The sequence below is a fragment of the Pseudomassariella vexata genome (assembly GCF_002105095.1).
Source record: "Pseudomassariella vexata strain CBS 129021 chromosome Unknown BCR38scaffold_2, whole genome shotgun sequence".
NCBI classification, from domain to species: Eukaryota; Fungi; Ascomycota; class Sordariomycetes; order Amphisphaeriales; family Pseudomassariaceae; genus Pseudomassariella; species Pseudomassariella vexata.
Window position 1 is genome coordinate 3492039 of NW_024467957.1, and position 27595 is coordinate 3519633.

The following is a 27595-nucleotide window of genomic DNA, read 5'->3' on the forward strand; positions in this document are numbered from 1 at the left end:
AAACCCGGATTATTCACAACAATAATGCAGGGATGCGTGAGGTATAACCAGGGAATCCCCATGAATTTCCCACAGATTGGAAGTCTTGATAGCGAGGCCAGGGCTGTGTGAATTGTTACTAACAACATCGCATTGCGATGCTGAATACAAGTAGTTGAAAAGTGATACAGAGAAGAAAAAGGACAATCAGCTAGTTACGTTTGGGGCAGGGCCTACATGCACACAAAGACATACAACGATCCCAGAGTAAGTGCTTTATCGGAGCAGATAATACGGGGTAATCGACTGGGCTGGAGATACCGGAAGGTACAGCCAATTAGCTGCTATAGCCAAGAAAACTCTAATATAGCCGTTGGCCATCAGCAGGCCCAGCAAAGGGCTGGTGCGGTCCGACAAAAGCCCAGATTAAAAATCCAGCACCACTTCCTGGCTGTATTACCTGCCAGTTATTATTTCCTGGGCCAACCCTCGGTCTTCATTCCTTGAACCCCTCTCAATTCTAGATCAAGATCAAGATCGCCTTCAGATCTTCCCAAAGATGGCGCCCGTCTTCGGGGACAGAGCCGAGGCGAACGAGCCTGATGCTCTCTCCAGCACAACCAATCCTATCAAGAACTTCTCGGCATCAATGTCACTCACGTCGACTTCAACCACCAGTCACGACAGCATCAAGACCGGCCTGAGTACCAGTGAAAAGAGCCACTCCAAGGCGGAAGGCACCAGCAAGATCACAAAGCTCCCAACTGAGCTTTCACTCGCTATCATCTTGTACCTAACCCCGAGCGATGCTCTAAGCCTAGCTCTCACTAGCAAGCGTTTCAATTCAATCATCACTCGATATGAAACTACCATCACTCATGCACTTGTCATCAATCATTGCGAGGAACGACTTCTAAAGGGCGCCATTGCGCATCATGCGCTCGAGATAGCGCCGTGGTTGCTTTTCAAATCAACCGCTCGAGATGAAGCCGAGTATCTGCAGATCATAGAAAACTTCGTCAAGGAGTACATGAATAAGAGCTGTAAGGGGAGCCTACCTGAGAAGCTCAGGTTGCGCGCCGCTATTCGTATTGCTATGTTCCATGACCTTGCCATCACCACACCCTGGGACGAGGTTCTGCACCTGACGTATCGCGAAATGCGGAAATACTACCGTCGAAGTCTCGAGCTGCATTTTGAAATCGTTGGTCACTTCAACTTCCAGATGCATATGCACCTATTCGACATGCTCTTTCATATCACGGCCCTCCGATACCTTCGAACCCCTCATGGCCCAGGGAACCGAGCCTTTCGTATTACCATTAGACGTGTGCTTACCTTTTATACCGCCGCTCCCATGTACAAGAGAATCGATCATAGAGTCACTAGTCTCTCAAGGGAGCTGTTTAGTACGCATCGCAGGACCAGTGAGCAGCCTCTTTTGCTATTGTATTGTCCCATCCAATGGAACTGATGAATCGCAAATCTAGGAGGCAATTTCGGAGGTCTATCAGAAATTCCCTTCCTTACAATCGTCGCGCGATGCAAGTGGCAAGCTCAGCTTGGAGACATCAAACTGCTGAGACTTGGTCCTCGGATACGACGAAGTGCATACAGCGCACAGCACGAAGGGATCGTTCATTGAGTTTGTAAATGGGACATTGTGGAGGAATTGCATTGTGCTTCGTCATCCTCTTTGCGATGCGACATTGATTTGAATTTGAGGGCAAGCGGACAGCACATCGACGGGTTGGATTACGGCTAATAGCTCTCCGTTTACGAGCAGAGTAGGCAAGAATTCATTTCTGGGAATAGCTTACCGAATGAAGCTACGACATACGAGCATAATCAAGATGGGATAAACTGATCAAATTAACGCACGTCGCACTCCTCAGAGATATAAGTGATACCCTTGCCACTGCGTAGACAGCGGTCTTGGGGAAAATTATTATTTTATTATTAAATACGCCGTAGGCTCGAAGCCCCCGGTACCTCTACTAGTACTCCCGTATGTCAACCGTGCCCTAATGGCTGGACTAAATACATACGCTGCGTCGTCGGTTCGCCCTATTGGTGACTGCGTTGCGTTCACCACCATACTACGTTGGTTCTCAACCTACCAACAAAGTCCCCCCTGAGAAGATCGATGCTATCTGGGCCTTGAAGCTGTCCGACCCGTCCCTAGCAGCCACCTTACAATAGTCCCACTAACTACTGGTTCTCCTGTTGCCGTTGCGAGGTCTCTGCGAGAGTAGTGGCCGTGGTGCGATAGCGGCCCGTAATCGTTCCCTCGGTCCTTCCAACAGCCCGCAAAAGAGAATTACGTGCTCTGCCGTCTCAGGGGCGTCGCCACAGCGGCATAGCGGCGAGTACACGCCAAAATCCCCTGTCTTGAATAAGAAGGCTGCTAGTCCTATTTTTTCCGTCCTGATCTGGCACAGCGTAGACGCCTCCAGTCGGTTCAGGCCGAAATACTTGCCCCCTTTCGGTATCTGCATCGAAGGGCCCTCCGGTTCCTCAGTGATAGCGCGTCGCTGGCGATCGTGATGCTCTGCTCCAGTGAGCCATCTCTTCCTCCAGTGGCCGAGGAGGGCAGCCGGGACCTCCTTTTCCTCACTCATCCACTCGGAGCCCCGGGCCTCCTTATCCATAGTGTACCCTGCCGGTCGGAGTAGCTGCGACGCCTGCTTCCTCTTCGCCGGCCTATCCTGCCGGAGTATATGTGACGCTTTAGCGCTCGCGCTGCGAAGCAGATTTCTCTTCCCGCTAAGCCGTAGCTGTTCTTCAAACTTAGCAGCCCGGGCACTAAGATAGAGGTCTAGTGGCGGACCGGCGTCGCTTTGTGGGCGCCACAGACTACCCGGAGGCACTCGTTCTGTATCCCCATCAGGCTCTTAGCTGGCCCTGCCGGTTCCTCACTTATAGTATGCCACGCAGTCGCCCCGAAGGCGATCGCGCTACGGATAACCACCGTATATAACAGCCTCGCCCGTATAAGATCGCAGCCCCACGACATATTAACTAGCTTTGTCAGGGCTAGCTTTTGAGTTGCCATTTTTGTTTCAACACGCTCAACATGGGCGTGCCACGTCAGTTTGTGGTCGGGGAAAATTAGAAATGGGTTCGGAGTATATCTTATGGTGTGTTTGGATTCGAGTGAGAATCCCACCAGTCCGGATTTATTCCGAGCACCAAGTTAGCAAAAACGGGCCATGGCCAGCCGAGATAATATTGTTTTAGTCATCGCCAAGCGCCGTGCCGGAGGGTGAGGCTCCGTTTTGCTCGGAATCCGGAAAGTGAAGTGAACCTTCCGAAGCCAAGAGGTCCCGGACGGAAATTGCAGAAAGAGAAATGAGTTTATAAAACCACCGGGTATATTGCTAACCCAGGCCGGTAGCTAAGGCGAAACTGCTAATTCCAGATCTTGCACACGATGTTGGGTTCCTATCTGGTGGCCGCGCTGGCCTCTGCAGCAAGCATTTCGATTGTCTCATGTCAGAACACGACGCAAAAGTTCGAAGCTGAAGATGCGGTTCTCTCTGGGACAGAGGTCGATACTGCGACACCAGGCTTCTCTGGTATGTTGAAAAATTAACTGAAATATTGTGTCTGAGCAGTGACATTGGCTAATCACAAATTAGGCACCGGATACGTGACTGGCTTCGATGAAGCAACAGACAAGCTCACATTTCACGTGGAGAGTTCTGGTCAAGCTTTGTACGACCTCAGCATTCGCTATGCTGGCATTTATGGCGAGAAGCGGACATCCGTGGTCCTCAACAACGGCAGCACGAGCGAGGTTCTCTTTCCGGCCACTGATGTCTTCGCCACGGTGTCTGGCGGACAAGTGTTACTCGAAGAAGGCGACAACACAATTGATTTCGTAACCAACTGGGGATGGTGAGTTCCTTTCATGTGATATCCTATCTCATGAACCCATTTCCTGAGAGAAGGATCCAGGTACCTAATCGACTACATCACCATCACCCCCTCCGCCCCCCGCGCACCCCACGACATAACCTCAACCCTAGTCAACCCCAACGCCAACGACAACGCCTACGCGCTCTACACTTACCTCCAATCCATCTACGGCAAAAAAATCCTCTCAGGCCAACAGGACCTCTCCTGGGCCGACTGGATCACAGCCCAGGTCGGCAAGACCCCCGCCCTAGTGTCAGTTGACTTCATCGACTACAGTCCCTCGCGCGTCGAGTTCCAGGGCAACGTCTCCACGGCCGTCGAGGACGCCATCACGCACCACGAACGCGGGGGTATTGTGTCTGTCCTCTGGCACTGGAACGCACCTGCCGGATTGTACAATACGGATGCCGAGCCGTGGTGGAGCGGCTTCTACACCGAGGCGACTGATTTCGATGTCGCGGCTGCGCTGGCAGATACTACGAATGCAAATTACACGCTGATTCTTCGAGATATTGACGCGATTGCGGTGCAACTGAAAAGACTTGAGGACGCGGGTGTGCCGGTGCTGTTCCGGCCGTTGCATGAGGCGGAAGGAGGGTGGTTCTGGTGGGGGGCTCAGGGGGCGGAGCCAGCGAAGAAGTTATATGCGTTGTTATATGACCGGTTGACGGAGTATCATGGGATTGGCAATCTGATTTGGATGTGGAATTCCATTGCACAGGAATGGTATCCTGGGAGCGACGTGGTAGACGTGTTGAGTGCGGATGTGTATGCGCAGGGGCATGGGGTAAGTTTGACAACCAATTCTTCAATCGAGACGAGTCGGAGGCAGGTGACGGCTGACACACTGAAATACAGCCCATGTCTACGCAGTATAATCAGCTCATCGACCTTGGTGCCGACAAGAAGATGATCGCTGCGGCCGAGGTCGGTTCGGCACCGTTGCCGGACTTATTGGAGGTGTATGAAGCGGACTGGCTGTACTTTGCCGTCTGGGGCGATTCGTTCATTAACAATGCCGAGTGGAATACGGTGGATGTCTTGAAAGAGGTAAGTGTCTGTTCGTTTATCTCGGCATTCCGCAGGTTTGCTAATTACTGCTAGATTTACAACCACGAGTATGTCTTGACTTTAGATGAGATTCAGGGGTGGGAAACACAATAGTTGGATGTGAATTTGAAATGTCGATTGTCCGGTTAGCAATTAGGGAATATTTTGCCTACAAAAACAGTCCTAAAGCCCTGCGATATGCGTTCTAGTCGAAGACACATGTATCCGTGGGGTTATATATGGCCGAGTAGTTAACTACTCGTAGTTGCTACCTGGTTGGCCCCGCTGGGTATGCACGTGCTCCTCTGCGGCCAAACTGTCTTTAAGAGGTTCGAAGTTCGAGAATCCGCTGCGAAGCATTGGTATTGAATCGTAATTACGCCGGCCTGTAGTCAAGCCCACAATGAGCTCATAGTTTACTTCGCGATCTTCAAGAAACGAATGCGTCATAGTCGAGTGTATATGTGGTCCATCTCACGATAGACCAAAAGTCAAACCACGAACTGTCAAGTATATGGTTATAGGGCTAAACCTGCGCAATTGGCCTGAAACCTTTAGCATTTATTGGGGTTCGTTAAATGGCCTGTTGGACGGCCTGTATGATCACGCCAAAGAGATTTGGCCGTCGCATGCTACTCTTCGATCCATATCACGGATACTTACGTTTTTACAAATATGAGAAGAATGCATTGGCATGTTCCAGTATTTGGGGATCATTACCGATTACCATTGGTTTCGGAGAGGTTGGACTTCGCAAGAAACCTGGCCTCGTGTGAACTAGAAAACGGCAAAATCAATCGATTGAATGATTAAATCATATTATTTATTATCATATTATTAACTATGGATTTTGAAATTATGTAAAATATTCTTATGAGATGGCCATGAGTTCCACAAACACCTGCGAGTTTAGTTAACAGTTTATTCACCTGAAAGCAACTACCAACTTCGATTGTCATATTCTAATACTATGAATGAACTCTGTGTTGATAAGAAGTTATTGCAGTTTGAACTTGTTGATGTAGAGAAAAATGATACTGCATTACTTAAGTAAATTTTTCTCAGTGTCAACAAAAATGTGAGAAGCACCAAGGATCCCAACCCAACTCTTTCATAATGAAAAACCGAGTCAAAATCATCAAGAAGTATTGGTCGTATCAGCAGGACGTAATGTAACAGTTCACCCAGTTGATTTTCTTTTTCCTGTTTTCCGACAGTGATACACCTCCGGAGATTTCTATTCGGGTCGGATTGAGTATCCATGTCCAGTATGATCAGCTGGTTGGGCCCTTGAACGGTGAATGCGCTCGCACGAGCGACAAGACCTTGCTCGGAGATTTTTTCCCTTGACCCATCAGCAAACGGATTCTCAAGATCCCCTGTCCAAACAATTTCGCCAAAGGGAATTTCAAGGTACTTAATCGTCCCCGAATATGCCATCCAAGACCAAGATGGCACTGAATGGTCCCTCGCGTATTTGATCCGGGACAGGCTTTCCCTCTCAAGGGCGCACCACAATATCGATCTTTCAAAGTATTTCCAGAAAATACCGTGGTCGAACCTAGTTTGGAATGCGGTGGCGATTCGCTTTTGCAATCCCGCGATGGCGACCGAGCGGTCGACCTCTTTCGTCAGTTTCAGTGCACTATAGACTGTGTGTAGATGCTGTATGAGTTTGATTCGCTCATTTTTGAAATAAATCAGCCATATCCGTGGAAATTCGTGGTCTCCGAGGAACTGGGATTGCGGGCTATAGATACGAAGGTTTAGCTATTGAACAATCTTTACCGCAGACTGTACTCCGAGAATGGTTGTACTTACTTGCATAGTTGTGCCAGAGTTTCGCAATGGACGCCCCTGCGGCGTTCCCAGTAGACCTGAGTCGCAGTGAAGTGAATCGTACGGCGGGACAATGCTCTCTCCTGTAAAACCCAGGCCCTTGTGTTCAGTATGCCCCTTTCGACGTCAGCTTGGAAGTTGTCTATAGCCTCTGCCAGATGGAGAGGGCCAGATGGAGTTGAAACCGTAGCATAATATCTGCTGGGTCTACCGATTAGGAAGCCCTCCCCTGATGATTTTGCAGAGGTTGCTGCGATGGTGACGTATGCGGAACTATAAGTAGTCTTCCATTTTCTGAGCTTCAGATTCTCAGTCGCTTTCATCGTTCTGTATGATGCAAAGGGAATCGATCCAGAGATACCGGATTCTGAGGCTCGGGTAACAATGACAGCATCTTGGAATGTTCTGGGGAGTCTGCTTAAGTTGATGTTGTTCCTAAATTGTTTGATATTGCCCTCTTCTGTGCAGATGCGGAGATCCTTCGTGACCTTCCCCCAACAATGACTTAGTGCAATAAACTTATCCCTCAAGTTGTCAGCAGGCTCAATCAGGCGTAAACGTGGGTCGTCTTTGGTGCCAACATCTATCACCCTCGTGGATATCTTCAGGGCAGAAGTTGGGCTTTCTTGAATGCGGTAACATTCATGATTACCATCACAGAGACGTATCCAATCTCGCAACAACTCGAATTGTTGCTAACTGCCAGCCTTGGGTAACCACGGCCGTCCTACCTGAGCAAATTGTAAATCGCCGAGATGGGAACTTGCTAATGGATCATGTAAATAACCATCTACAGCAACCAAAGCGCGATCAGCGGCACGATGAACCTGGGTCAAAGTATATGGAAAGAATAGGTGGTCCATCTCTGGAAAGGCTGAGGGCATGGTTGCGTCGAAAGAGCTGAAGAGGTTTGTTGGACGCGATGCTCGTCTTTCGGAGACACTGGTCCAATAGCCGGCATAAATGACATTCGACAGGCTGATCACGGATCTCCTCAAAATTGCGACCAAAGTCTATTTCAGGCTGTCTTAGGTCCAGATCCTTACAAGCTTGGCACATCGTTGAAGGAGTCGTCTCTATAGGAGGAAGAGACCAGCGAAGCCGCGAGTAAATTTCATGTGCCAGCTTGTTGTTCATTATAACCGTCCATGCATCGTGAACCTTACTTGATCTCTGCTCAAGTCAGCAACTCTCCTCCTAAGCATGTGTCACTGAATCTACCGGCTGATTCTCTTTAGCATTCATCCACCAACCAAAGGGAGGCGCTTTTACTCACATTCTCCAGTTCCCAAAAGGTCGCTGTCAGCGTTTTGAAAAGATCATGATGCGTCAATGACTTACGTACTGCAGATTTTGTTATAACTTGTCTCAACGCCTTGCTTAAATTCGGTGGTACTTACTGATTTAGAAAGTGCCAGGGTTCTTTCGCCCTCTATTATGGAGGAAACAGACTTCGCCGTAGTCAGTTCCTGGAGTGCAGGATTGAATGCATATGAAGGATTTGATGAAACTTTATTCTGGATCTCTTTCATCGTCTCCAATGCTTTCTTGGAACTTGCACGATATACAAGGTTTATTCGAAGCAACTGCGCTCGAATTAGGTCTAAGAGGTCCTTCAATGCGAGGTTCTGTGGTAGGTTGTCGTCGAGGGAAGTCGATAGTTTTGTCAACCATGTCTTAATGACTGGGCGTAATCGTGGATTTGAGTCTGTTTCCCAGAAACGAGCTTCTCCATTCCTCTCTCTGGAATCTTTGAAGAACTGTTCTAGACTTTCGTAGCCATATAGAAGCCAGATAAGAAATTCCATTAGTATGCAACCGAACGACCACATATCATATTTCCGAGAAGTAGGGTTGGCTTCGTCTACCTCTGGTGGCTCGTATCTTCTGCTTCCATGTTTTTTTGTAGGATCAAACCGTTGACGGGTATAGAGAGCGTGGAATTTTGCAAGTCCGACGTCTGCGATGACCAAAGTCTCCTTTCCACCTGCGGAGTTTTGGAAGACGAGAATATTTCCTGGCTTGAGATCTCCATGGCGGGTACCTTCGTTATGAAGTCTTTTGAGTCCGTCTAAAAGACCCTGTACTTGCGACAAAGCCCAAGAAAGTAGGTCTTCGGTCAAGCTGAGTCTATCCTTCTTCCATAAATCTAGCAGGTTACCACCATCAGCCCATGGAAACACGAAGCGTCTGTTCTTTCCCCTTTGATATGCTGCATAGGCTTGTATGAGATGAAGATGATTCAATCTCCTCATTATTCACAGCGTGGTTTTCTCCTTGGCGAAGAATTTCTTTGCCTCGTCATCATTACTCTGACCGGTCAAGTATTTCACTGCGACTATGTGTTCGTTGGTGTTGGTCTGCAAAAATGTTTCAGTAGATTTCAAGCAAATTCATTGTGAGACCAGTTACCTCTTAGGCAAAGGTTTGATGGCCAATGGGAATCTTAACCTTTTGAACCATGCCAAAGTAGCCCGAGTTCTGACTTGCACCTTGGCAGGCCACAAATGGGAGTGGTTGTTTATCGTAGAAAGTGTACTCAAATTGATGATGTAAGAATGATGGGGCAAGGAATATCCATTGATGTTGGATCAGTCGACAGGCATCAAACGTTTCCCATTCGTTCAAAAACTGCCGTGGTCTTTGTTCGTCCAAAGGCAGCGTACCGTCTTCATTCGGGGGTAATAGCGAAAACATTTTCCATTCCTCGTTGCGACCAATGGGTAGACTATTATCTGCAAAATGATGTTCGCATAGTGCTGGTATTTTCTTGACTAGCCCCGTGAAGACAAGCGTAAGGAAAATCTACTCTGCCCCATTCTGCACATACCTGACATACCTGTCAATATCCCTGCAGGAAGTTCCTCAGGCAGTCTTGAAGTGTTGCTCTAATGATATCTTCCTGAAGAAATTCGCGAACTTTGGTTGACGTCAAAAATTGAGGGTTGTTATAGGGGGGAACTTCAATGTTTGGTTTGCAACTCTTGTCAATCAGGCGATGGGACAAGACACAGTCAAGAGTCTGTCTGGGCTGGTTCTGCATGGCTGGTTAACTTAATGGGTGAAATCGGAATCCCTAATGATTCAGGATTATCCAAATTCTAGTTGATGATAGGAGCATAGGTTATAAGGTACAGTATATGGGCCAGAAAGTGATGACAGGCATTACAGTTGCAAAAATGCCAAGATGTATTGAACGGGGCAAGTGAGCGGCTTAAATAATATTGGACTCGTCAGGTCTCAACGGGGCACCGTCTTACAAGTCAGAGGTCGTGTTGAGATCTGACGAGTAGTGGAGTGACTCAATGGATTCAGACAAGGCTGCCGGGCTTCGACAGTTATCTCCACCAATGGCCAGGCCGCGCTTTCGAATGGAATTATGTAGGTAGATCAAATAGGCGCTGATCTTTCACACTGGTAAGAGGCTGTGACTGGTGTAACCTCATTTGCAGCGCCAGCAGACCAATCCCATCTCATAATATTAGATAGATGTGTAGGTTGGGCTGCATCTAGTTCACCGAGCCATTTTACACAGCCCCAGACTTCTTGAAAACCGGAAACTCAGCATGGAGTGACGCACTCGAAGTTATATTCGCAAGGTTTTATTGATCGGATGTTGTTGGACCAAATTGACCGTCAAAAGACGAGGGACCAACTCGTTGTAGAATGAGGTATTTTTGGTAGTTATAAGGTCTGACAGATGTGTCAGACTATTCTCACAATGCTTTCAATACAAGATAATGTCATGCACGAGAAGGCTCTAGCCCCGTCCACAAATCCTTGGTTGTTTTACCGATTTTACCGATCTATGCACTGTAGTAAATATATCCTGCCTGATGACCATTGCCTTTCTCGTTCGCGCACTTCCACCCCTTACATCATGAAGTAGAACTATCCATCTAAGAATGTCATGTCCCTAGGATGAGTTTAGACAATGGGCCATTGGGATATCACCAGATGAGTGAGTGAGCTTGATGACCATCCTGCAAACCTCCTTGTCAGTTTGAGAACAATCAATTGGCTTTGCTCCCATACCTTAAACTATTGCCTTTCGCTATGTCACAAGCCGTCTCAAGCGTATTATGTATATATCGTTTCGCAGTTGCAAGCTTTCAATCTCGAATCTCCTTGCTTTGCAAAAAGCGTAGAGATTTTTGGAGAGATCCTTCGGTTTCTCGGCGCAATTGGAATGCAGTTGCCGTTCGATGGTCTTCATGTCCATGGCCAAGTGCTCAGGTGAAGCGAGTAATACGATGAGAAGTGTTGCAAGAGGAAAGTGACATGGATAAAGGAGTGTGAGTACATTATGAGTATGGAGAGGACAGAGGTAAGCCATTTGGAAGATCGAAGTCATGCGTTACAAGTGTTATCCTTGCTTGGGAACAATTGTTCCTCAGACGCGCCATGCAATTGCCGATCAAATGCGTCCCCCTCCTGTATGGAATTGACAGGCTCAGCCGCTTTGAAGAGACCTCTCTCGGGCAGTATTTTAGATTTATCGGCAGACCAGTGTGGCATGGTGCTGAAAAGATGGTGGGCAGAAAGTGTACCTATTCTGTGTCGACAAGCTCGATGGCTTCCGGCCTGCGGCTCCAACAACGAACAGACGATAATTCTTCTGAGTTGCCGTCGCCAGGCTCAGACAGTTCTTACCATTCACCGACAAGAGCACCACACACACATTCCTTGGAGGATCAAATGACCAGTAGTTCCACACGTGTTGAGTATCCTCCAAAAGGTTTGCCAGGCCACCAAACCAGAGGAGGTTTCCGTTTTCCTACAAATTATCTCAAGTTCTCACACCTGAAACTGTGGAAGGAAAAGATAAATGCAAGGCTGAGGCGGATGTGGAAGAGGAGGTCATAATTGAGACCAACGGAATCGTTCACTGGGTATACACCCGCGAGTTTTGCACTTTAAAAAGACGAAGGAATGGATTAGATAAATAAGGCAGCCACTAATTCGTAAATGCACTGCATTTTATCCTGTGAGACGTGGCCGACACTTATAAAAATGATGCGGCCAACCCTTAGGTTCGATATAGAGATGCTCTATCAGCCCGCGTATCGTGTGCGGCCTGTGCGAGTCCGACCCCCTTGCTCCATTCTGAATTAATGCGCCGCGTACACAGGTGGCAGTGGTTGGGCTTGGAAAATGCTTCTCAACGTGCCGTGTTAGTGTATATTAATAATGTTGAGGCCGCCCCCTGATGTCTTTTGTGTATCCGTCATCTCACTCTCACCATAGATGCAATATACCAACCACTCTTAGCTGAGCAATAACTCCTAAACGAAATGATATGGGCCAAGGAATTTCACCGGAAAGCGTAAGCTGCTGGCGGAACTCTAGGGTTTTGTCTACTCTCTCCCAGCCTTATCAAGCCTTTCAAAAGAATAGCATACGCAGAAGGCGAACAGGATCTTTATAACTTGGCTAATGTTATTTGTAAAGGCCTCGTCACCACAACATACGGTTGTAGAAGTAACTAATGGATGCCTGACAGCGCTGGGACGACAGCCACTCAAGAAGAAGTAGATGCCTTCATCGAGGCTATGGGGGGTATCAATCTTCCTCGAGAGCCGACCATGTGGCACAAACTCCTTTCCGAGAAGCAGTTGAATGAGTGGTTTGTGATTTGGGTGTCTTGCACCTTGTGAATATGAGGGTGGAAGTTTTACTCTTTTGCGAAGAAGTTCAATCCAAACTTTGTTCATTTAAAATAATTCAACAATAGTAAAGATGAGCTATAGACCGTTCTTATTTTAAAATATCGTTGATTGCTTTTCGCTTACATTTATCAGGTGCTATCACAACCAGGGCGACTCTGGAGAGCAGATGAATGCCTTGCCCGGTTTTGGTATTGGATTTTGGTATTGGATTTTGGTCCAGAATGTGGAATTGAGCAAATATCGGATGCGATAGGCCTTCAGAACGAGAAGATGATTTGTTCAGCCATGTTTGACGCCTAGGGGAAATACCAGCCTTGTTCCACTAGTACCAGGCCTCCAAGATGTGGTCGTCTCGATCCAATCACTAAAAGACTCTAAGCGCCGTAAAAGAAACGACGGCAAACAATATGATCAACAGCAAAATTAGAAATTGGTCCCAAGCTTGAAGCTGGATTGAATCTTGATCGTGTCTGATTCTTCTGGGATATGACGCACTTGTGACTTCATTCCTGAAGACCAACAAGTAAGTTAACCGATATATCAGAAGCGCCAACAGTCAGCTTTCAACATCATTTTTAAAATCTACATAAGCCCAGTCTTTTCCTCCTAAAGAAAAATGATGACAACAAGTCACTCTTTTACTTCCATTTGTAACACCTTATGGTGACATAACTAGGTTTCTAGATCGATAATATTTTATATAACTAATTATAAATCCATCCAACTCACAAAAGTCCAGCTGTTCCGTCTGGTACCGATGCCTTAGCGTCTACATGGACAGGGGGCCATCACCTACACGTGTGCTAATAATTGGCTCTGATGGAATACGCTGGCTGTTCAGCACTCAGTAAGCGCCCTCAAAAAACGGCCCATACGATCAGAAACGTGCATTGCCGTCCTGTCCAGTTCCAAAACCGTTTTGACTGGTTTAGTGGCTCCCATTGCCGGCCGCAAGCCCCCCTGAGTTCGACCTGTATTGTACCAATCCACCCACCTTTATGCACGCATTGCTCCCGGTCGAGAACCACGCTGTTACCTCCCCGCGTGCATCTGAGAAACCCTCGAATTGCTGCAAGAAATCATCGCATTTGAGTAAGACGGATATTTCAGATACAGGCTCGCTGCGTCCATCGATTGTCTGAGTTATCTCACAGATGATAGTCGTGATGAATATAGAAAGGGTATTTGGATGACGGTGTTTCGAGGATAGTAGATGTTGAATAAGTAGTTTTTGAACGGACAGATCAGTTTCATGATATCTTAAATACCTTATAATCTGCAAATCTCGTTATGAAATTCTATCTCAATACACAGCATAGGCGCGCGGCAGTCTCAGTTGCTATATATACATGTAGGCGCGTTGTTCTCACGTCCAAACGGGGGATCCGTGGTCGAAATAGCTGGTTGCTATCGTGCCTTCGTCTTTGGTCGTTACAAGTGCTTCCTGATAACGCTTGAATTCCTGTACAATCGTAGTCGCGATATGAGACACGAGCGCATCTCGCTTGTTGAGATTGGCTTTTTGGCTCTTTGGCTCCGCAACTTATCTGTGGATAATCTCTGGTTCTGCTTCTCTATTTGCATTCTCCCTTCCAGGGCTCTTATTTGTTGCTGCCGTTGTTTATCTCGCAGTCTAAGTTGTTCGTTGTCTTTCTCAAGTAGTCTGGTATATGCCTCCACGGAATATCTTTTGTCACTGCCTGCCCCCCTCATTTCGAAAGCACAACCACGGTCACCTCGTTGTGTCGGCGGCAGAGCCTTTCTCAGCCCTTCTGCTGCCATGGTTGTGAATTCAAGAAGTGACCACTGAGACGAGGAGTCGCAATGTACTTATTATACTTCTCCGAAGCTTTTGAAGAGCCGTAGATATATATGCGCAGCTCACTACCCACGAGGGGATAATGGCTTTTGGCAACCGATCCACAGAACTGAACAAGGAGAAAGAACCACGTCGCAACCGCTACAGACGCCGTTAAGAAATATTGGTTGGATCCATGGAATTTGCTAGGGTCCTCCATCACGCGAGGGAGTGATTCGATCAAGGAAGACATATTTGGAGAATTGTGGCAGTTTGTCAATAGTGATAACAGTGATTGATCATTGTACTGTAATATTTCGAATGTAGCAGTTTGCCGGATTTATATTCTAAAACCTTTGTCCCGGCGCGCCTCTAAACTGGGGTCTTACCGACGACTTGGATGATGTCTCTGGTTGGCCAGCGGCTCTGGATTGGCGAATCAATCCATTCCTTACGCCGAATGTCGCGATTGACGGAAAAAATGGAAAGGCTTGTACAACGAGTTGCCCCCAAGCGGTAAGGCATAATGTGACCAACTTCTGGTGGTAGTAAATTGCATCTATCTGCAAAGCCCCCTAGATTTGGCCTTTGTTGAACCAAGGACGCCACAATTATGCAAGAGCGGATTGCCCCTTACGACGTAGTCTCGTTTGGCAGCCAGTGGGTGCAATTGGGGACCATTGGCGAGCGATGCAGATGGATATATGGCCAAGATTGTGCAAAATATCACTGGTATTCCGACGAAACTCCTTCGTTCGTCAAGATGCAATGTGAGGGCCGTTAGAGCTTGATGAGTTGTGCACTGTAAAGTTATGAAAAGTTGGGAAATTTCACGCATTCATTTCTGGGAATGGGGTGGGGACGTTGAAGCTTAGCCAATTATCAAACATCTTGGCGGAAATCATCTTCGTAACCACCACCAAATGAACTTCATGTCGGCACCTCTCTCGTGCAACGACCGCCAGCCGGCTGGCGATGTACGTGCATCTCACGCAGAGCATGCAGCGCATGATCTTTCTGACGCAGCGCTAGGAGGCTCGATACGCATACAAGATGGCCACTTCACAGATGGGTACGGCCGCACCCTTTCACTGCGTGGCCTCAACGTGTCCGGTTCAAGCAAGCTGCCCACTGAACCCAATGGCCTGTCCCACCTCACTGAGGGTTTCTTTGAGCATCGCACCGTCACTTTCGTGGGGAGGCCGTTCCCTATTGAGGAAGCGCATCTTCATTTCCGCCGATTGCAGGCATGGGGGTTGCCGCTCATCCGGCTGCTGGTGACTTGGGAGTCCATCGGCCACGCTGGTCCAAACCCAAACACTGATCTCGACCTGGAGTATATCGCCTACCTGCGACAGATCATTGAGCTGATGCCTAAGTACGACATAAAGTGCTTCGTCTGCGCCCATCAGGATGTCTGGAGTCGCTTTAGTGGAGGAAGCGGGGCGCCCGGCTGGACCTTCGAAGCTGCCGGCCTTGATATCGAGGCCTTTACCGACACGGGTGCTGCATACGTGCATGGGCAGGATGATGCGAGGCGTGCGGTTGCGCCCGTCAATGAGCGAGAGCCCAGCGGGCCTTTTGTGTGGCCATCTGGATACCAGAAGCTCGCAGCTTCCACAATGGCAACCTTATTCTGGGCGGGTGATTCCCTCGCTCCTGAGCTCAAATGTCGCCGCTCCCCGCTCCATGGTAATGGAACCCCGGAGGATGTCTCGGTACAGTCATTCCTCCAGGATTCTTTGATTGAAGCGTTTGGACGGCTGGCTGATGAAGTGGGGCCGCTCGAGGCATGTCTGGGCTTCGAGCCGATGAATGAGCCGCATCGCGGCCTCATCCATTTGCACGACTTCCATAGTTGGAACTACGATACCGAACTACATATCGGGTATTACCCGTCGTTTGCTGAGGCACTGGCACTTGGTAGCGGCTATGCTCAACAGGTGCCATACTATGTCAAGTCCTGGCCCTTTCCAACCCGGATCTCTCACCGAACGCGGGTTGATCCCAGAGGCCGCTCCGCCTGGCTGCCACTGGAGAGCCACAAAGTGGCTGTGGCAGACCGACCCCAAGGAATGGGGAGATGTGTATGGCGTGCACATGGCGTATGGAAATGGGACGAGAAGAAGCAAGCCCCCGTCGTACTGCAGAAAGACTACTTCGAGTACGACCACAGGTCGGGCCACGAAGGTGAACGGATCGAATGGTATCGCGACTGTTACGCCCCTTTCATCCGACGATTCACGGAGCGTACGTCACGCCAGCGTTCTTCACACCTTTGCTTTGTTGAGCCCATCCCCAACGAATTCATGCCACCATGGCAGCCCAACGAAAGCGAGCTCACCACTGCGCACCGCCAGCAGACCTACGCGACCAGGACACTAATCACCACCGAGCGCCCTCGTAACTTCGTCTACACACCCCACTTCTACGACCTCAACGTCCTCTTCAGCAAAGCCCACAACTGGATGAGCGTCAACGTGCAAGGTCTATCACGAGGGATGTTCATCCTGCGCGGTTTGTACTTCGGCGTCCAAGGCCTACGCAAGAACTATCGCGCTCAACTGCGCAACATACTCCACTACGGCCGCGCCTCCCTCAGCCACGTGCCCGTCATCATCGGCGAGGTCGGCATCCCATTCGACATCAACGACAAGACCGCTTTTGCAACAGGGGACTACGATATACAGCGCCAGCTCATGAATGCCCTGATCGCAGCTATGGAGGATAATCTGCTCGGATTCACGCTATGGAATTATAACCCGCATAATTGTGTTGAGTGGGGCGATGGGTGGAACAAGGAGGATTTCTCCGTTACGAATGGGGATGAGATTGTGGAGCACGGGGATGTGAGGCCCGATTACCGCAACAAATCGCATGAGGGGGACGAATTGTACCGTGGCGGAAGAGTCCTGGACGTGGTTATTAGGCCATATGCGATTAAGATCGCTGGCGAGCCGCTGAGGTCGGACTGGGATCCGAGAACGCTGAGGTTTGAGTTTGACTGGGAAAGCAAATCGGAGAAGGTAGATATTGGAAAAGGGGATAAGGCGAGGTTGACGGAGCTGTTCCTGCCTAAGTACCATTACGAGGGACATGAGTTGAAGGTCGAGGTTAGTGATGGGGAGTGGGAGGTGGACTGGGAGAGGCAGACATTGTATGTGAGACACCGTGTGCACGGTACGGAGGTTGCGAGGCATAGTCTTGTGGTTGAGATTCGGGATGTGGGAAAGCATTTGAGAAGAAGAGTGGAAGATAGAAGAGAGGCGTTTCCAGGAGGGGTGATTCCTATTGGCGTGGAGGTTTGGTTGGAAGGACTCACTTTGAATCAGGTTCTTGCAGGTTTAGTGGCTGTTCTGGCTGGGGTTGTGGCACTTTTGGCTATTGTTGTCGAGGCTAGAAGGTAGGGGTATCCTGATAATAAAATTGTAGATCTTCACCCTTCATCACGGTGAGATGACGGGTAAATTCCTAGGAAGTGACACGTTCTGCAGATGGGCCAAACGGGGATCATGTCCATAACTTCTGGTGAGACTTGATCGTGTTGATTCTGCTCCTGGAGTGTTGCCTCGAAACGTGGACAATCTTCGCAAAGTCAGTGTCGCCATCGAAGTTGGCTTCCGGTCTTCTGCGGCGAACCGAACGTCGTGGTGGCTGGTGCATTTTGCCAACGAAAAGCAACGTTGGGCTTGGTGGGTTGTTTGGATGGGTCCAAGTTACAATTAATTGTTAAATGGCAATGCACGAGATTTGTGACCAGAAATGATAAGCTGGCTGTACCTCGTTGGCGGCAGGTTTTGCTTTGCAATGCTTCGCGAGCTTGTGTGGAAAACGATCGCGACACTCCAAAAGTCCCGACGTCCTTTGATGGCAATGGGCACAGTGCATCGCGTTGCGTGCCATGAAATAAGCCCCTATCTGTGTGCCATCGTGTCGGTCATCATGTGCCTGGAAGATAATAACTGTAGGTGACTTCTATATACCATTCATAAGCCGTAGCTCGTCGATGCCTTCATATTTCTCAAAGAAATTTGAGTGATAGAGTACCGGAGAAGTCAAACTTGCTTGGGTTCTCATTGACCCCAAAACTGAATCTGGTCAACGAATACAATCCGCTCTGCACAATAGGATAAACCCCCCATCGTGGCCTATCTGTGATGTCTGCCATTTCAGGGGCGTCACCACAGCGGCATAGCGGCGAGCACACGCTGAACGCCCTTTTCTTGAACAAGAAGGCCGCCAATCCTATTTTTCCGGTCCTGATCTGGCACAGGGTAGACGCCTCCAGACGATTCAGGCCGAAATACTTGCCATATTATATAACTTCGAGGACACTTACTACAGAGAACTAGTAAATAATTGGATTCCAGATAGTGAAGAATTATATTCCCAAATACTACGCTAAGCTTGCTTGATAACAAATTAGTCAGGGCCCAATAGTATTTGGCAGCTACAAGCCCGCAAACAAGTACATATCACTTCAAGAATGCCCCTCCCGTCTTGGCCACCTGCTCATCATAATACGGCTGAAATGCCAACCACCCCTTCGCGGGGCCTCCCACCTCTTGAACACCGCACTCCGCCTCTTCATCCGAAATCAACTGCTTCTTATATCCCGCCGCAGAAGCCGCATCCGCAAGCAACTGCGCATGACAAGTCTTATCCAAACTAATGAACCAAAACGCCGCCTCATCAACTGACTCTCCCACAGTCAATAACCCATGATTCTGCAAAATAACCGCCTTGCTACTACCCAGCGCCTGAGCAATCCGTTCACCTTCCTCGCGATCCACGACCACGCCCCCGAAATTTCTGTACACGGAGTGCGCTTTGTAGAATCGCAAGGAATCCTGCGTGATCATCTCAAGTTCCCGCCCAAAGACTGAGAACGCCTTACCGTGCACGCTGTGCGCGTGACAGGCGGCGTTGGCGTCGGGTCGAGACCGGTGGATGGCTGAGTGGATGGTGAAGGCGGCGGTGTTGATGGGTTCGTCGCCTTCGACTACTAGGCCCTCTTCGTCGACCAGGATGAGGTCGGGTACTTTGATGAGGGAGAAGTGCATTGATAGTGGGTTGAGCCCTGGATCAGAGAATCAGCAATATTCCTAGTCGGGGTAACGATGCTTACAGAAGTGGTCCGTCAGAATGGGATCGCGCACCGAAATGTGCCCGGCGATACCTTCATCGAAGCCGCGGTCGGCGAAGACGCGGAAGGCGGCTGCTAGGTGCTGTTTGCGGTAAATACGCTCTTCTTCCAAAGTTTTGAACTTGGGATAGCTTCTGATCTTCAAGTTCCGCCCGTCTTTGGTTTGACCCATGGACTGCACTTGTGATGGCTTCGACGCCGGTGTTTCAATGGTTGCTGAAGGAGACATGGATGTCCGATCTAATGGTATTTAGAACAGATGTGTGAGGTTCCAGTGGGTTTGAGATAAAAAATCATCCAAAGTGCATCAGAGTGGAAACGGGGATTGTCATCACAGAGTGTTGAAGTGGGGAGAGCACACCATCTACACCATGGGGCGACCCGGCATTATATCCGAAAGTCTCCCGCCAGGGTTAGAGAACCTTACGTTCCATAAGCTATAGTTAAGTTACATTCTCACTGCTACACTAAAAAGGAAAGTCTAACCACTCCGAGGATTATGTATGCAAGTTTATAATTTACCAAAGGTCTTAATAACACAATTAGTAATACGCTATACGACTAAGTAGTGCAGAATTTCAGGTGGCAAAGAGAGGTTAATTCTCTACATAATGACTATATACATGAGTAGAGTTTACCCCGCCTTCAGTGCTGTTTCAGCAGATAGTTGATAAGCTAGGAGAGGCGGACGTTAAAGATCCTTGGGTAAGTACTAAAAAAGACGTTGCAGTAAATCGAACTTTATTGAAAACTGAGGCAGTATAGGCAGTGTGGAGCATGTCGCCGGGCCGGATGCGAAAGGCTTCGAGGCTGTGGCTAGACCTCCGGGCTATGCCCTCTGGCAGGTCCATTTTGTCAGATATATTATGGTTACAGTGTCTGTTCAGTTGGGAGGCACTGAGATCTTTTAATAGGAGTACGGAGTACCGTACTGAAGCCTCAGTTCTCAGCACAGGACAATTGGAGAGTGTGCCGCCCGTTGCAGCAGCGGGGTTGCCACAGTGCGATTCCCAGATTGCTTGGTCCCGGCACCTAAATCGTGCCCAACTTCGGCGATAGCCCTCTCAGCCCCGCGGTTGCGAAATGTGCATATCTACTTCGGATAAATCCCCGTCATACCCCTTGTTCCTTACTTGACTTGGTACATTTCGTGCGTCTCTCTCTCTCTTCAAGTTGCTTTTCGTACGGGAGCATCCACTTCAAATGGCATCAGCCGCAACAAACCGATCTCGTGTTCAAGAACCTTCTAAGACTCAAGACGATCATTCTGATTGTCTTACTAAACAGCCAGGTTCTATTAATCAAGATGTAGAGTCTAGGCCCTGCGATGTCACTACTGACTTGAATTATTTCAAGGTGAATGAAGATGATCATCCCCATGTTCCGGGTTATGTCGGCAAGGCAGATGCCAGACCATCCGATTCACGAAAGACTATAGCCATGATATCCGTGGCAACGAGTTTCTATACGCCTTAGACACGAACGGGTTCCAGATTGTTAAGCATGCGAGCAAGGAAAGGGATTTCATCAACGATGAGCAGATCAAACGCATTTGCTACCCCGAAATCGAAGAGCTGTTGGGGACCGTGTAAGCATGGAAAACCCCACCAACCTTATCATATATTGACATATATAATAATGGAGGATCTAGAGTCTTCATCTTTAACCATACTGTCCGTCGCGGAACTGTCGACTCTCATATTGGATGCAAGCCCCTCGCGTTCCGCGGTCCCATTTACCGAGTTCATATCGACCAATCCTACACCGCAGGTCCCAAGCGCGTCTCTCATCATCTCCCCGATGAAGCTCCTGCTCTCTTTAAAGGGCGTTATCAGATAATCAATGTCTGGCGACCAATCAAGACCATCCTGAAAGACCCTCTCGGTGTTGCGGAAGCCGGATCAGTTGAGGATTCGGGCCTTGTTTCGATCAAATTGATTTATCAGGATAAGGAGGGCGAGACGAGCTCTTTGGGGAAGACCCCGCAGCATAACCCAGATGAGGAGGGAGAGACCTTTTCTGTGAGAGCGAGTCTGAATCATAGATGGTATTATTTATATAAGCAGACGCCTGAGGAGGTGCTGCTAATCAAGTGTTTTGATTCGAAGACAGACGGCAGAGCACGGAGGGTTCCGCACACAGCGTTTGTGAATGAAGAGCACGAGGATAAGCCAGAAAGGGAAAGTATCGAGATTAGAGCGTTGGTATTCCATCCAGATGATTCTGTATGATAGGCGACAAACATTTATAAGACGAGATATCTCAATACTCTGGAAGTATAGACCTATCAATTGATGGAATATCCATCCTCAACTGAGAGTGTCACCTCATACCATTACCATCGTTCATCCACGTTCTATTCCCGTCGAAATTCTATCTTTGCGCCTTCATTTCTTCTTAGAAATACTCTAGTTCAGAACCCCACATGATCTAGCAAGCTCACAAGCTGCCTCTCACCTATGCGTCTCAGCGCCATTATCGTATCTTCATCTGCATTCATCCTCAAAAAGTCCTCATTGGCCAATCTCCAAGGTACTAGAGCACCCAAGATCTCGTCGACGTTCGCAACTCTGTCAACCCCTTGCATTGTGCTGGGTCGTTTTGCGTCTAGCTTTTGCAGCTCGTCTTCCCAAGCTTGAGCAAGTTCCCAATCAAGACCTGGGCCATTTTCAGACGGCACCGGAGCTGGGAGAGGCGAAGGAAACTGGCCGGAAAGTTTGGCATTTCGAATAGCTGCCGACTCTTTTTCTTGTATAGTCGTGTCACCTAACCAGCCAGTAAGCTGGCCGCCGTTGCCAGAAAAAGAGCGGAAGAATTCGTAAGCAGGATGCATGATACTGGCGAAGTCATAGTCGAGAAGTGCCGTAATATGGCCCGTTACGGGGTCATAGAGCAGGTTATCGGTAGCTTTGGCTCAATGTTAGTGATATTGTCATGATAAGTCTGTATAGAGTGATAGAAACATCGCAAGTAGCTTGGTATAGCGTGGGTGAAAGGTACAAGTAGGGCTCAATGACTAATAATTTTCGCCTCTCCCAGTAATCAAGCGGAAGCTAGCTATCGGGAATACAGTAGGGGCTAGGAGTCCTTACGACTAAACCACCTGGCAGCTTTGATTGGGAACGATGAGGAATACCACGTGTTTTAAAATAGAAAAGGCAGACACCTACTGAAATCGGCATGTATAATAGCCCTGTCATGCTTTGACGTGAAGCCGTCGAATTGCGCCGCTAGGCCTTGCTCGATGAAAGCATCAACGCGTTTTCGGACGCCGTTGGGACGCCATCCCTGTAGATGCGGACTCTTGTCGGCTTTGGCAAGTGCTATTTTCAAGCGAGCTCTGAAGGAGTCTTCGAAAGAAGACCACGGTCCAGCACCGACAGTAGTCATAGCTGCGCTGACGATGGCGCCATTGTCATCAAATGTTACGCCTCCCCAGCCTCGGATACTTTCAGGAAGCTCGTAACTCTGCAGCCCCTTGAGTAATGCGACCATCTGCGCTAGGATCCCCTTCTTCTGTTCAAGAGACATAGAACGAAACGCCTCGACAAGTGGTACGCCGGGCATCGATTCCTCTAGGATCCAACCCATATGCTCAGGGGCAGCGCTAGTGCCACCCCAGCCGAAAACGCGAGGGACCACGGTGGGCTTGATATGGTGGAAGGCAGCCGAGGCGAGGGTGAGGATGCCAACCTCGTTCTGTACTCTCGATTTTTGGTGCATACCCTCAGCGTCCGGGTTGCTCAAACGTAGAATGAGCTCCTTGGTCCCTGCTGGAATGGGGACGCAGCCTGGCTGCTTGAGCTTGTGGTCGTGGCCGGCATCTCCAAGAACACCTGAGACGTCGGTGGGAAGCGAGAGGCGATAGACGAAGTTGTTGTATTTGAAAGGGAAATCTGGTTCGTATTGGATCGGCGTGATCTCAGTCTGCGCTACGTCCTGCGTTCGATCGTTACTTGCGTACAGATGATAGAAAGTAAAGTGGAGAAGCTCAGGGCGGGAAGGGATATGATGCGTAGCGAATCTAGCGCGGTGTATATTTCAACCGTCGGCTGGTGTAGTTGGTCACTTCGCTGGTAGATAAGTCCCGATTTGAGCCTCGCCCACTTGGGTCGGTGACGAGTCGCGGGTTCGAATCCCGCAGCTGACACACAAGGGGGTTTAGTCAACCCTTACGGCGCGCTGCCCACCTTGTTGACTTCGCCTACCTAGCGATAATAGGGAGATTGGTGCAGTTTAGGATTACGAGCATCCTAGCCAGTCGACCGTCAAGCACTACGTCGGCGGAATATAACTCGACAGCCGGTCCAGAATTCGAATCGTTAATCCGACCCCTTATCGGACCTCGCCTTTCCGATAACGCTCGTCGGCGAACCCGTCCCCTCACGATAGAAGGCGCGCAGCACGCCCTCTCGCCGCGATTCTTGCGAGCGTCTGACCACGTTACGGTCTATCCACTTGAGCGTATGGTTGAGATGTATACGCTCGACGAGAACCCCAATTAGCAGATACTACGACTTGTCGCGACAAAAAAATAGTCGAGCATCTTCTGCACATCAGCAGCATCCCACCCCTGAGGACGAATTTAAGTGCCACATTACCACACTTATCGGTAGTTCAGGCAGGGGTTGTAGCACAGACTTAGGGAGGGACAGGAGGTTTAGTAGTCATTTGGCTACAAGTTTACCTGTATAACCGCCCGACGCGGCTTAAGGGCCCGCTATATCATCTATAGCCCCTTAAGGGAGTACTTGTAGAGGTACCGAGGGTTAACACCTACGGCGTATTTAATATTATTATTTATTTCAACCTTAGCTCCTCCCTAGGTCGTGATTGCAACTTGCTTGCCATTTACCTACGTTGATAGAGAGACCCAGATGTTTTAGAAGTAGTAACTGGATGTAGTCGATACGCGACTGGAAGTTGGTGTGGTTATGGGAAACGGCCGCCATGCTGGTCATTGAGTACTTGTCCTGAACCTTGACTCAAGGAGTTCAGTAGCGTGGAAGTGTGAAATAAAGGTCTAGCGATGAAATGCCTATAGGCTTCCTTGGGACTTCATCTGTCTGTTATTGCCCTAGCTGTAATAAATTTGTGTATGTTTGCCCTGCAGCCAGCTGACTGGTTCGTTAGGCAACAAGTGTAGAGCTCGGGTAGCTCAGGCACCTCGGGCGGCAGAGAGCTATATCGCCCGGGCTTCTCCTACGCACTGTGCAAATGGCACCATCGGTACTTGGTACCTGGTACTACCAAGTACCATACATTGCGAGCGGAGTTTCTCGTGGATGTGAAACAAGAAGCACAGCTCTACTTCACCCAGAAAGAACGCACCTAGTGAAATCAGTCACTTGCATCCAGAAATAAAGACCCAAATTTAGCAATTGATCGGAATGGACGCGCACACTACAGAAGAACTCAGCACGGGGGCACGCTCGTTTAGTCGAACAAAGAGGGGTATCGTGTGTGTTCATACCGTTCTGTTTTGTTCCGCTATTTTCTTGAATTTGTTGGGGCTCTATCGAATGCGCATGAGCTCACCCGATGCATCAATAACCTGGGATAGTGGGCATCAGAAAAATGCCCTCAATAGCTATCAGATATCCGTTTCTTAAGTTTCCATAGCTCGTGTCCAATATGCTAATAGCGTGGATATAGATCCCCTGGAATGGCTAACGACAAAGAGTCTGGGTAAGTTCAATGCCGAGCTTTTTTCCACGTCTGTGTACAAAGGACAGTCACGCAAAGAACTTGAAGCTTGGGAGAAACTAGTCGATCGTATGTCCCACGCAGCTTGAATGCCTGTCGGTGCTTATTGAATTACTGACACAGAGTATAGATCCAATGATCTTAGCTGATTATCAGACGCTGCAGGCATTTGATGCTACGACAAAACCTACCAAAGGAATCGACCATCATTATTACGCAACAGTTGAAGTTTTCCAGCATCTTCACTGCCTAGATATAACTCGGAAATTTATCTGGCGAGACCGCTACCAACACGTCGACACTTTCCAAGATCCTCCCGAAGTCGTGTGGAAGCACGTTCATAAGTTGAATTGATCACCGCAACTGGTAGAACCATTATTGAGACAAACAGTACAACAGATTACTGTGTAGACCTACTACGACAGGTGCTTATGTGTAATAGTGCTACTGGCTTGTTAATTTACACTGATATTGGCAGTCAACAACCTGAATCTCGCGTCTCGACAAGCCACATGTGTAAGAAGTTTTCACAAATATCAGGGTGGGTGTGGAAGCATGATTCGGAGCTTGGTGTATATGCAGAAACACCATCATCGCTTTGTGGCTTTTTTGGACCGTGGTAGGGCATTAGGCCAGACGAAAGAAGTCTCTTGAAATAACAGGGATGACTGATAATGTTGAAGCAAGGGGCGGTTAGCCACGGTGTTGTGGGGGAAATGCAAATTCGTTATATATATTAGTGGAAGGTAGACATCTCCCCAGGGGCAGGAGCCTAGTTGGGAGCGAGCAACCAAAACAGCAGACACTCGGCAATTTTCCATGTCTCACGTATGTAGCACTATTATTCAGTAATGAATATCTGACTCCAGAAGCTGGATGAAAGGGTCAAAAAACTCTACAGACTACTACGAATGAACTTCTGAGCAAATTGAAAGACCTAGGATAGAGCTATTACCATGCTACCACAGTATAAGCCCACAGCCACCCCAACTCAAGGAACGTATGTGTAAGTTCCCCAATCTAGTGGATCATCTGTAACCAACGTGTCCTTTTCTAACTCCGAAGTCAGTCGTCTATTCCAAGCCCATTGCTGGATATCCGCAAAATTCCGACAAGTGTGCGCGACCTCCCTTTATGGAAGCGTGAGGAGAAGTACGCGCAAATGTTGTAGGTGTTATGTCACTGTTGCACTGCAGGTATTGAGGATAATCGTTAGTATAGATCGTGAAATAATATGGTGTAGTATAAAAGAGAACGAATCGTGGCATACCATTACACTTTGTCTGAGCATATCGAGACAGTGGTCCAGGTGTTCTATAGACAGCAAATCGACCTTGTTGGTCATGTCGACAGCACCATATATGCCTTTCCGGATTAATTTCTAACAGTTTTCCTTTTGGTCAGTCCTAAATACGTCGTACAAGGATCCGGCGAAGCAATCATATCAAGCAGTGAGGTTGATGGAAGACTGTCAGCTGTACAACATACCCACCCTCCGGTCCTGGGACAGGGAGAGTTTTGTTATCCATTGGACGCGCTTCATCTGTGCTAATCCTAGTGATTCCGACTGAGACCCTAGTCAGACCAGAATCTTGTATGAAGAATTGTTCTGGTGTGACTTACAGTCATAAAGATCGGCCCAGAGCTTGTTATTTTCCTCTGTAGGATGCCCTTGAAGCGGAAATCGTTCAATACCAAACCCGCTTGAAAATACAACCCGCTCATAGCGAACAGCAGGTAGTGCTGGGGCTATTGTTTTGTGCTCAGAATTTGAGCTATCATTAGCTCCGCCCGAAGCAGGAGACGTGTGTTGAGATGCTTCCATACTCACAGTAAGTTAGGATTCGGTCTCGTGCAGTACTGGAGAGCAAGACTCGACCCATTAGGAAGAAGTTCAGGACTACGGAGGTAAGGAACACAATTGCGATTATGGCTGGTCGACCGAAGGCATGACGCATAGGTTTCCGGTGGCGAGGTGCGGTTCGCTCCGCACCAACTTGTGATACGCCGAGGTTCCAACGATATATCATCAGCAGAGATCGCGAAGCATCTGGACGGACCAAAGAAGTCAATATTCACGATTGCCAAGTGAATCCACCACATACATGAAGCCACCTAAGGCGATGCCTTGGCACCAGACTTAGGGCTTGGAGAACACTGAACTGATATCCGTCTCTGTGCAGAGAACATGTCCCACGGCGGCTAAAGGGGTGGGTTTAAGACTTCTTGAAGATGGGCGGTGGCTACTGGCGATGGTAGGAGAAGGAGAGGTGTGAAAGATTGGAAGAAGGATTAGAAGGAAGTGGTTGGGTGTGGCAACTTCTCTTCTAAACACGGTCGTTTGGTTATCTTCTGCAGTGTTGGTCTGTTGTTAGCGATCGTGTCAATCGTTTAGATAGCTCATGACTCGGCCATGGTAACCAGTAAAACTCAGTTGCAACTGTCCTGGGCCCCAGAACACCACACAATGCCATCAAGTATCTAAAA

General features: G+C 48.6%; 9 protein-coding genes and 1 non-coding gene across 10 annotated transcripts; 6 read left to right on the top strand and 4 right to left on the bottom strand.

The window, feature by feature from the left end:
- Positions 1–538: 538 nt before the first annotated feature.
- On the top strand, positions 539–1624 carry BCR38DRAFT_481598 (uncharacterized protein; the record flags this gene model as incomplete). Its single annotated transcript, XM_040863394.1, has 2 exons — positions 539–1406; positions 1470–1624. The coding sequence occupies 2 exons, from the start codon at positions 539–541 to the stop codon at positions 1622–1624; spliced, it is 1023 nt and encodes a 340-aa protein (XP_040720412.1).
- Positions 1625–3412: 1788 nt separating this feature from the next.
- On the top strand, positions 3413–5064 carry BCR38DRAFT_334235 (GH26 endo-beta-1,4-mannanase; the record flags this gene model as incomplete). Its single annotated transcript, XM_040855298.1, has 5 exons — positions 3413–3557; positions 3621–3879; positions 3940–4687; positions 4759–4950; positions 5005–5064. The coding sequence occupies 5 exons, from the start codon at positions 3413–3415 to the stop codon at positions 5062–5064; spliced, it is 1404 nt and encodes a 467-aa protein (XP_040720413.1).
- Positions 5065–5821: 757 nt separating this feature from the next.
- BCR38DRAFT_504044 (uncharacterized protein) lies at positions 5822–7726 on the bottom strand (the record flags this gene model as incomplete). The annotated part of the gene is made up of 4 exons (XM_040864890.1): positions 7521–7726; positions 6772–7484; positions 6040–6700; positions 5822–5851 (listed from the first exon to the last, which is right to left on the bottom strand). The coding sequence occupies exons 1-4, from the start codon at positions 7671–7673 to the stop codon at positions 5822–5824; spliced, it is 1557 nt and encodes a 518-aa protein (XP_040720414.1). The 5' UTR covers positions 7674–7726.
- Positions 7727–15151: 7425 nt separating this feature from the next.
- Positions 15152–17728, top strand: BCR38DRAFT_422186 (glycoside hydrolase superfamily). Its single transcript, XM_040859493.1, has one exon. It carries the CDS (start codon positions 15180–15182, stop codon positions 17661–17663), a length of 2484 nt encoding a protein of 827 aa, XP_040720415.1. The 5' UTR covers positions 15152–15179; the 3' UTR covers positions 17664–17728.
- Positions 17729–18622: 894 nt separating this feature from the next.
- BCR38DRAFT_385455 (class II aldolase/adducin domain protein) lies at positions 18623–19737 on the bottom strand. Its single transcript, XM_040857472.1, has 2 exons — positions 19385–19737; positions 18623–19336 (listed from the first exon to the last, which is right to left on the bottom strand). Exons 1-2 carry the CDS (start codon positions 19629–19631, stop codon positions 18732–18734), a joined length of 852 nt encoding a protein of 283 aa, XP_040720416.1. The 5' UTR covers positions 19632–19737; the 3' UTR covers positions 18623–18731.
- Positions 19738–20605: 868 nt separating this feature from the next.
- BCR38DRAFT_504051 (uncharacterized protein) lies at positions 20606–21731 on the top strand (the record flags this gene model as incomplete). The annotated part of the gene is made up of 3 exons (XM_040864891.1): positions 20606–20789; positions 20834–20990; positions 21054–21731. The coding sequence occupies 3 exons, from the start codon at positions 20606–20608 to the stop codon at positions 21631–21633; spliced, it is 921 nt and encodes a 306-aa protein (XP_040720417.1). The 3' UTR covers positions 21634–21731.
- Positions 21732–23597, bottom strand: BCR38DRAFT_107309 (uncharacterized protein). Its single transcript, XM_040853344.1, has 2 exons — positions 22573–23597; positions 21732–22309 (listed from the first exon to the last, which is right to left on the bottom strand). Exons 1-2 carry the CDS (start codon positions 23123–23125, stop codon positions 21816–21818), a joined length of 1047 nt encoding a protein of 348 aa, XP_040720418.1. The 5' UTR covers positions 23126–23597; the 3' UTR covers positions 21732–21815.
- BCR38DRAFT_t58 lies at positions 23450–23552 on the top strand. The gene has a single exon. It is a non-coding gene; the product is annotated as a tRNA-Thr (tRNA).
- A 1498-nt stretch (positions 23598–25095) lies between the features above and the next one.
- On the top strand, positions 25096–25731 carry BCR38DRAFT_332448 (uncharacterized protein; the record flags this gene model as incomplete). The annotated part of the gene is made up of 3 exons (XM_040855145.1): positions 25096–25177; positions 25239–25444; positions 25492–25731. Coding segments are annotated over 3 exons (528 nt in total), but the record flags the coding sequence as incomplete, so codon positions are not given.
- Positions 25732–26547: 816 nt separating this feature from the next.
- Positions 26548–26858, bottom strand: BCR38DRAFT_326979 (uncharacterized protein; the record flags this gene model as incomplete). The annotated part of the gene is made up of 2 exons (XM_040854818.1): positions 26548–26683; positions 26728–26858. Coding segments are annotated over 2 exons (267 nt in total), but the record flags the coding sequence as incomplete, so codon positions are not given.
- Positions 26859–27595: the final 737 nt, after the last annotated feature.

Excerpts from the sequence above, each read along its gene's own strand:
- BCR38DRAFT_107309 (XM_040853344.1), bottom strand. The coding sequence starts at position 23,125 with ATGCACCAAAAATCGAGAGTACAGAACGAGGTTGGCATCCTCACCCTC. Across the intron at positions 22,310-22,572 it reads TATTATACATGCCGATTTCA|CTACCGATAACCTGCTCTAT; the intron begins GTAGGTGTCTGC and ends ATTGAGCCAAAG.
- BCR38DRAFT_385455 (XM_040857472.1), bottom strand. The coding sequence starts at position 19,631 with ATGTCTCCTTCAGCAACCATTGAAACACCGGCGTCGAAGCCATCACAA. Across the intron at positions 19,337-19,384 it reads CATTCTGACGGACCACTTCT|GGCTCAACCCACTATCAATG; the intron begins GTAAGCATCGTT and ends TCTCTGATCCAG.
- BCR38DRAFT_422186 (XM_040859493.1), top strand. The coding sequence starts at position 15,180 with ATGAACTTCATGTCGGCACCTCTCTCGTGCAACGACCGCCAGCCGGCT.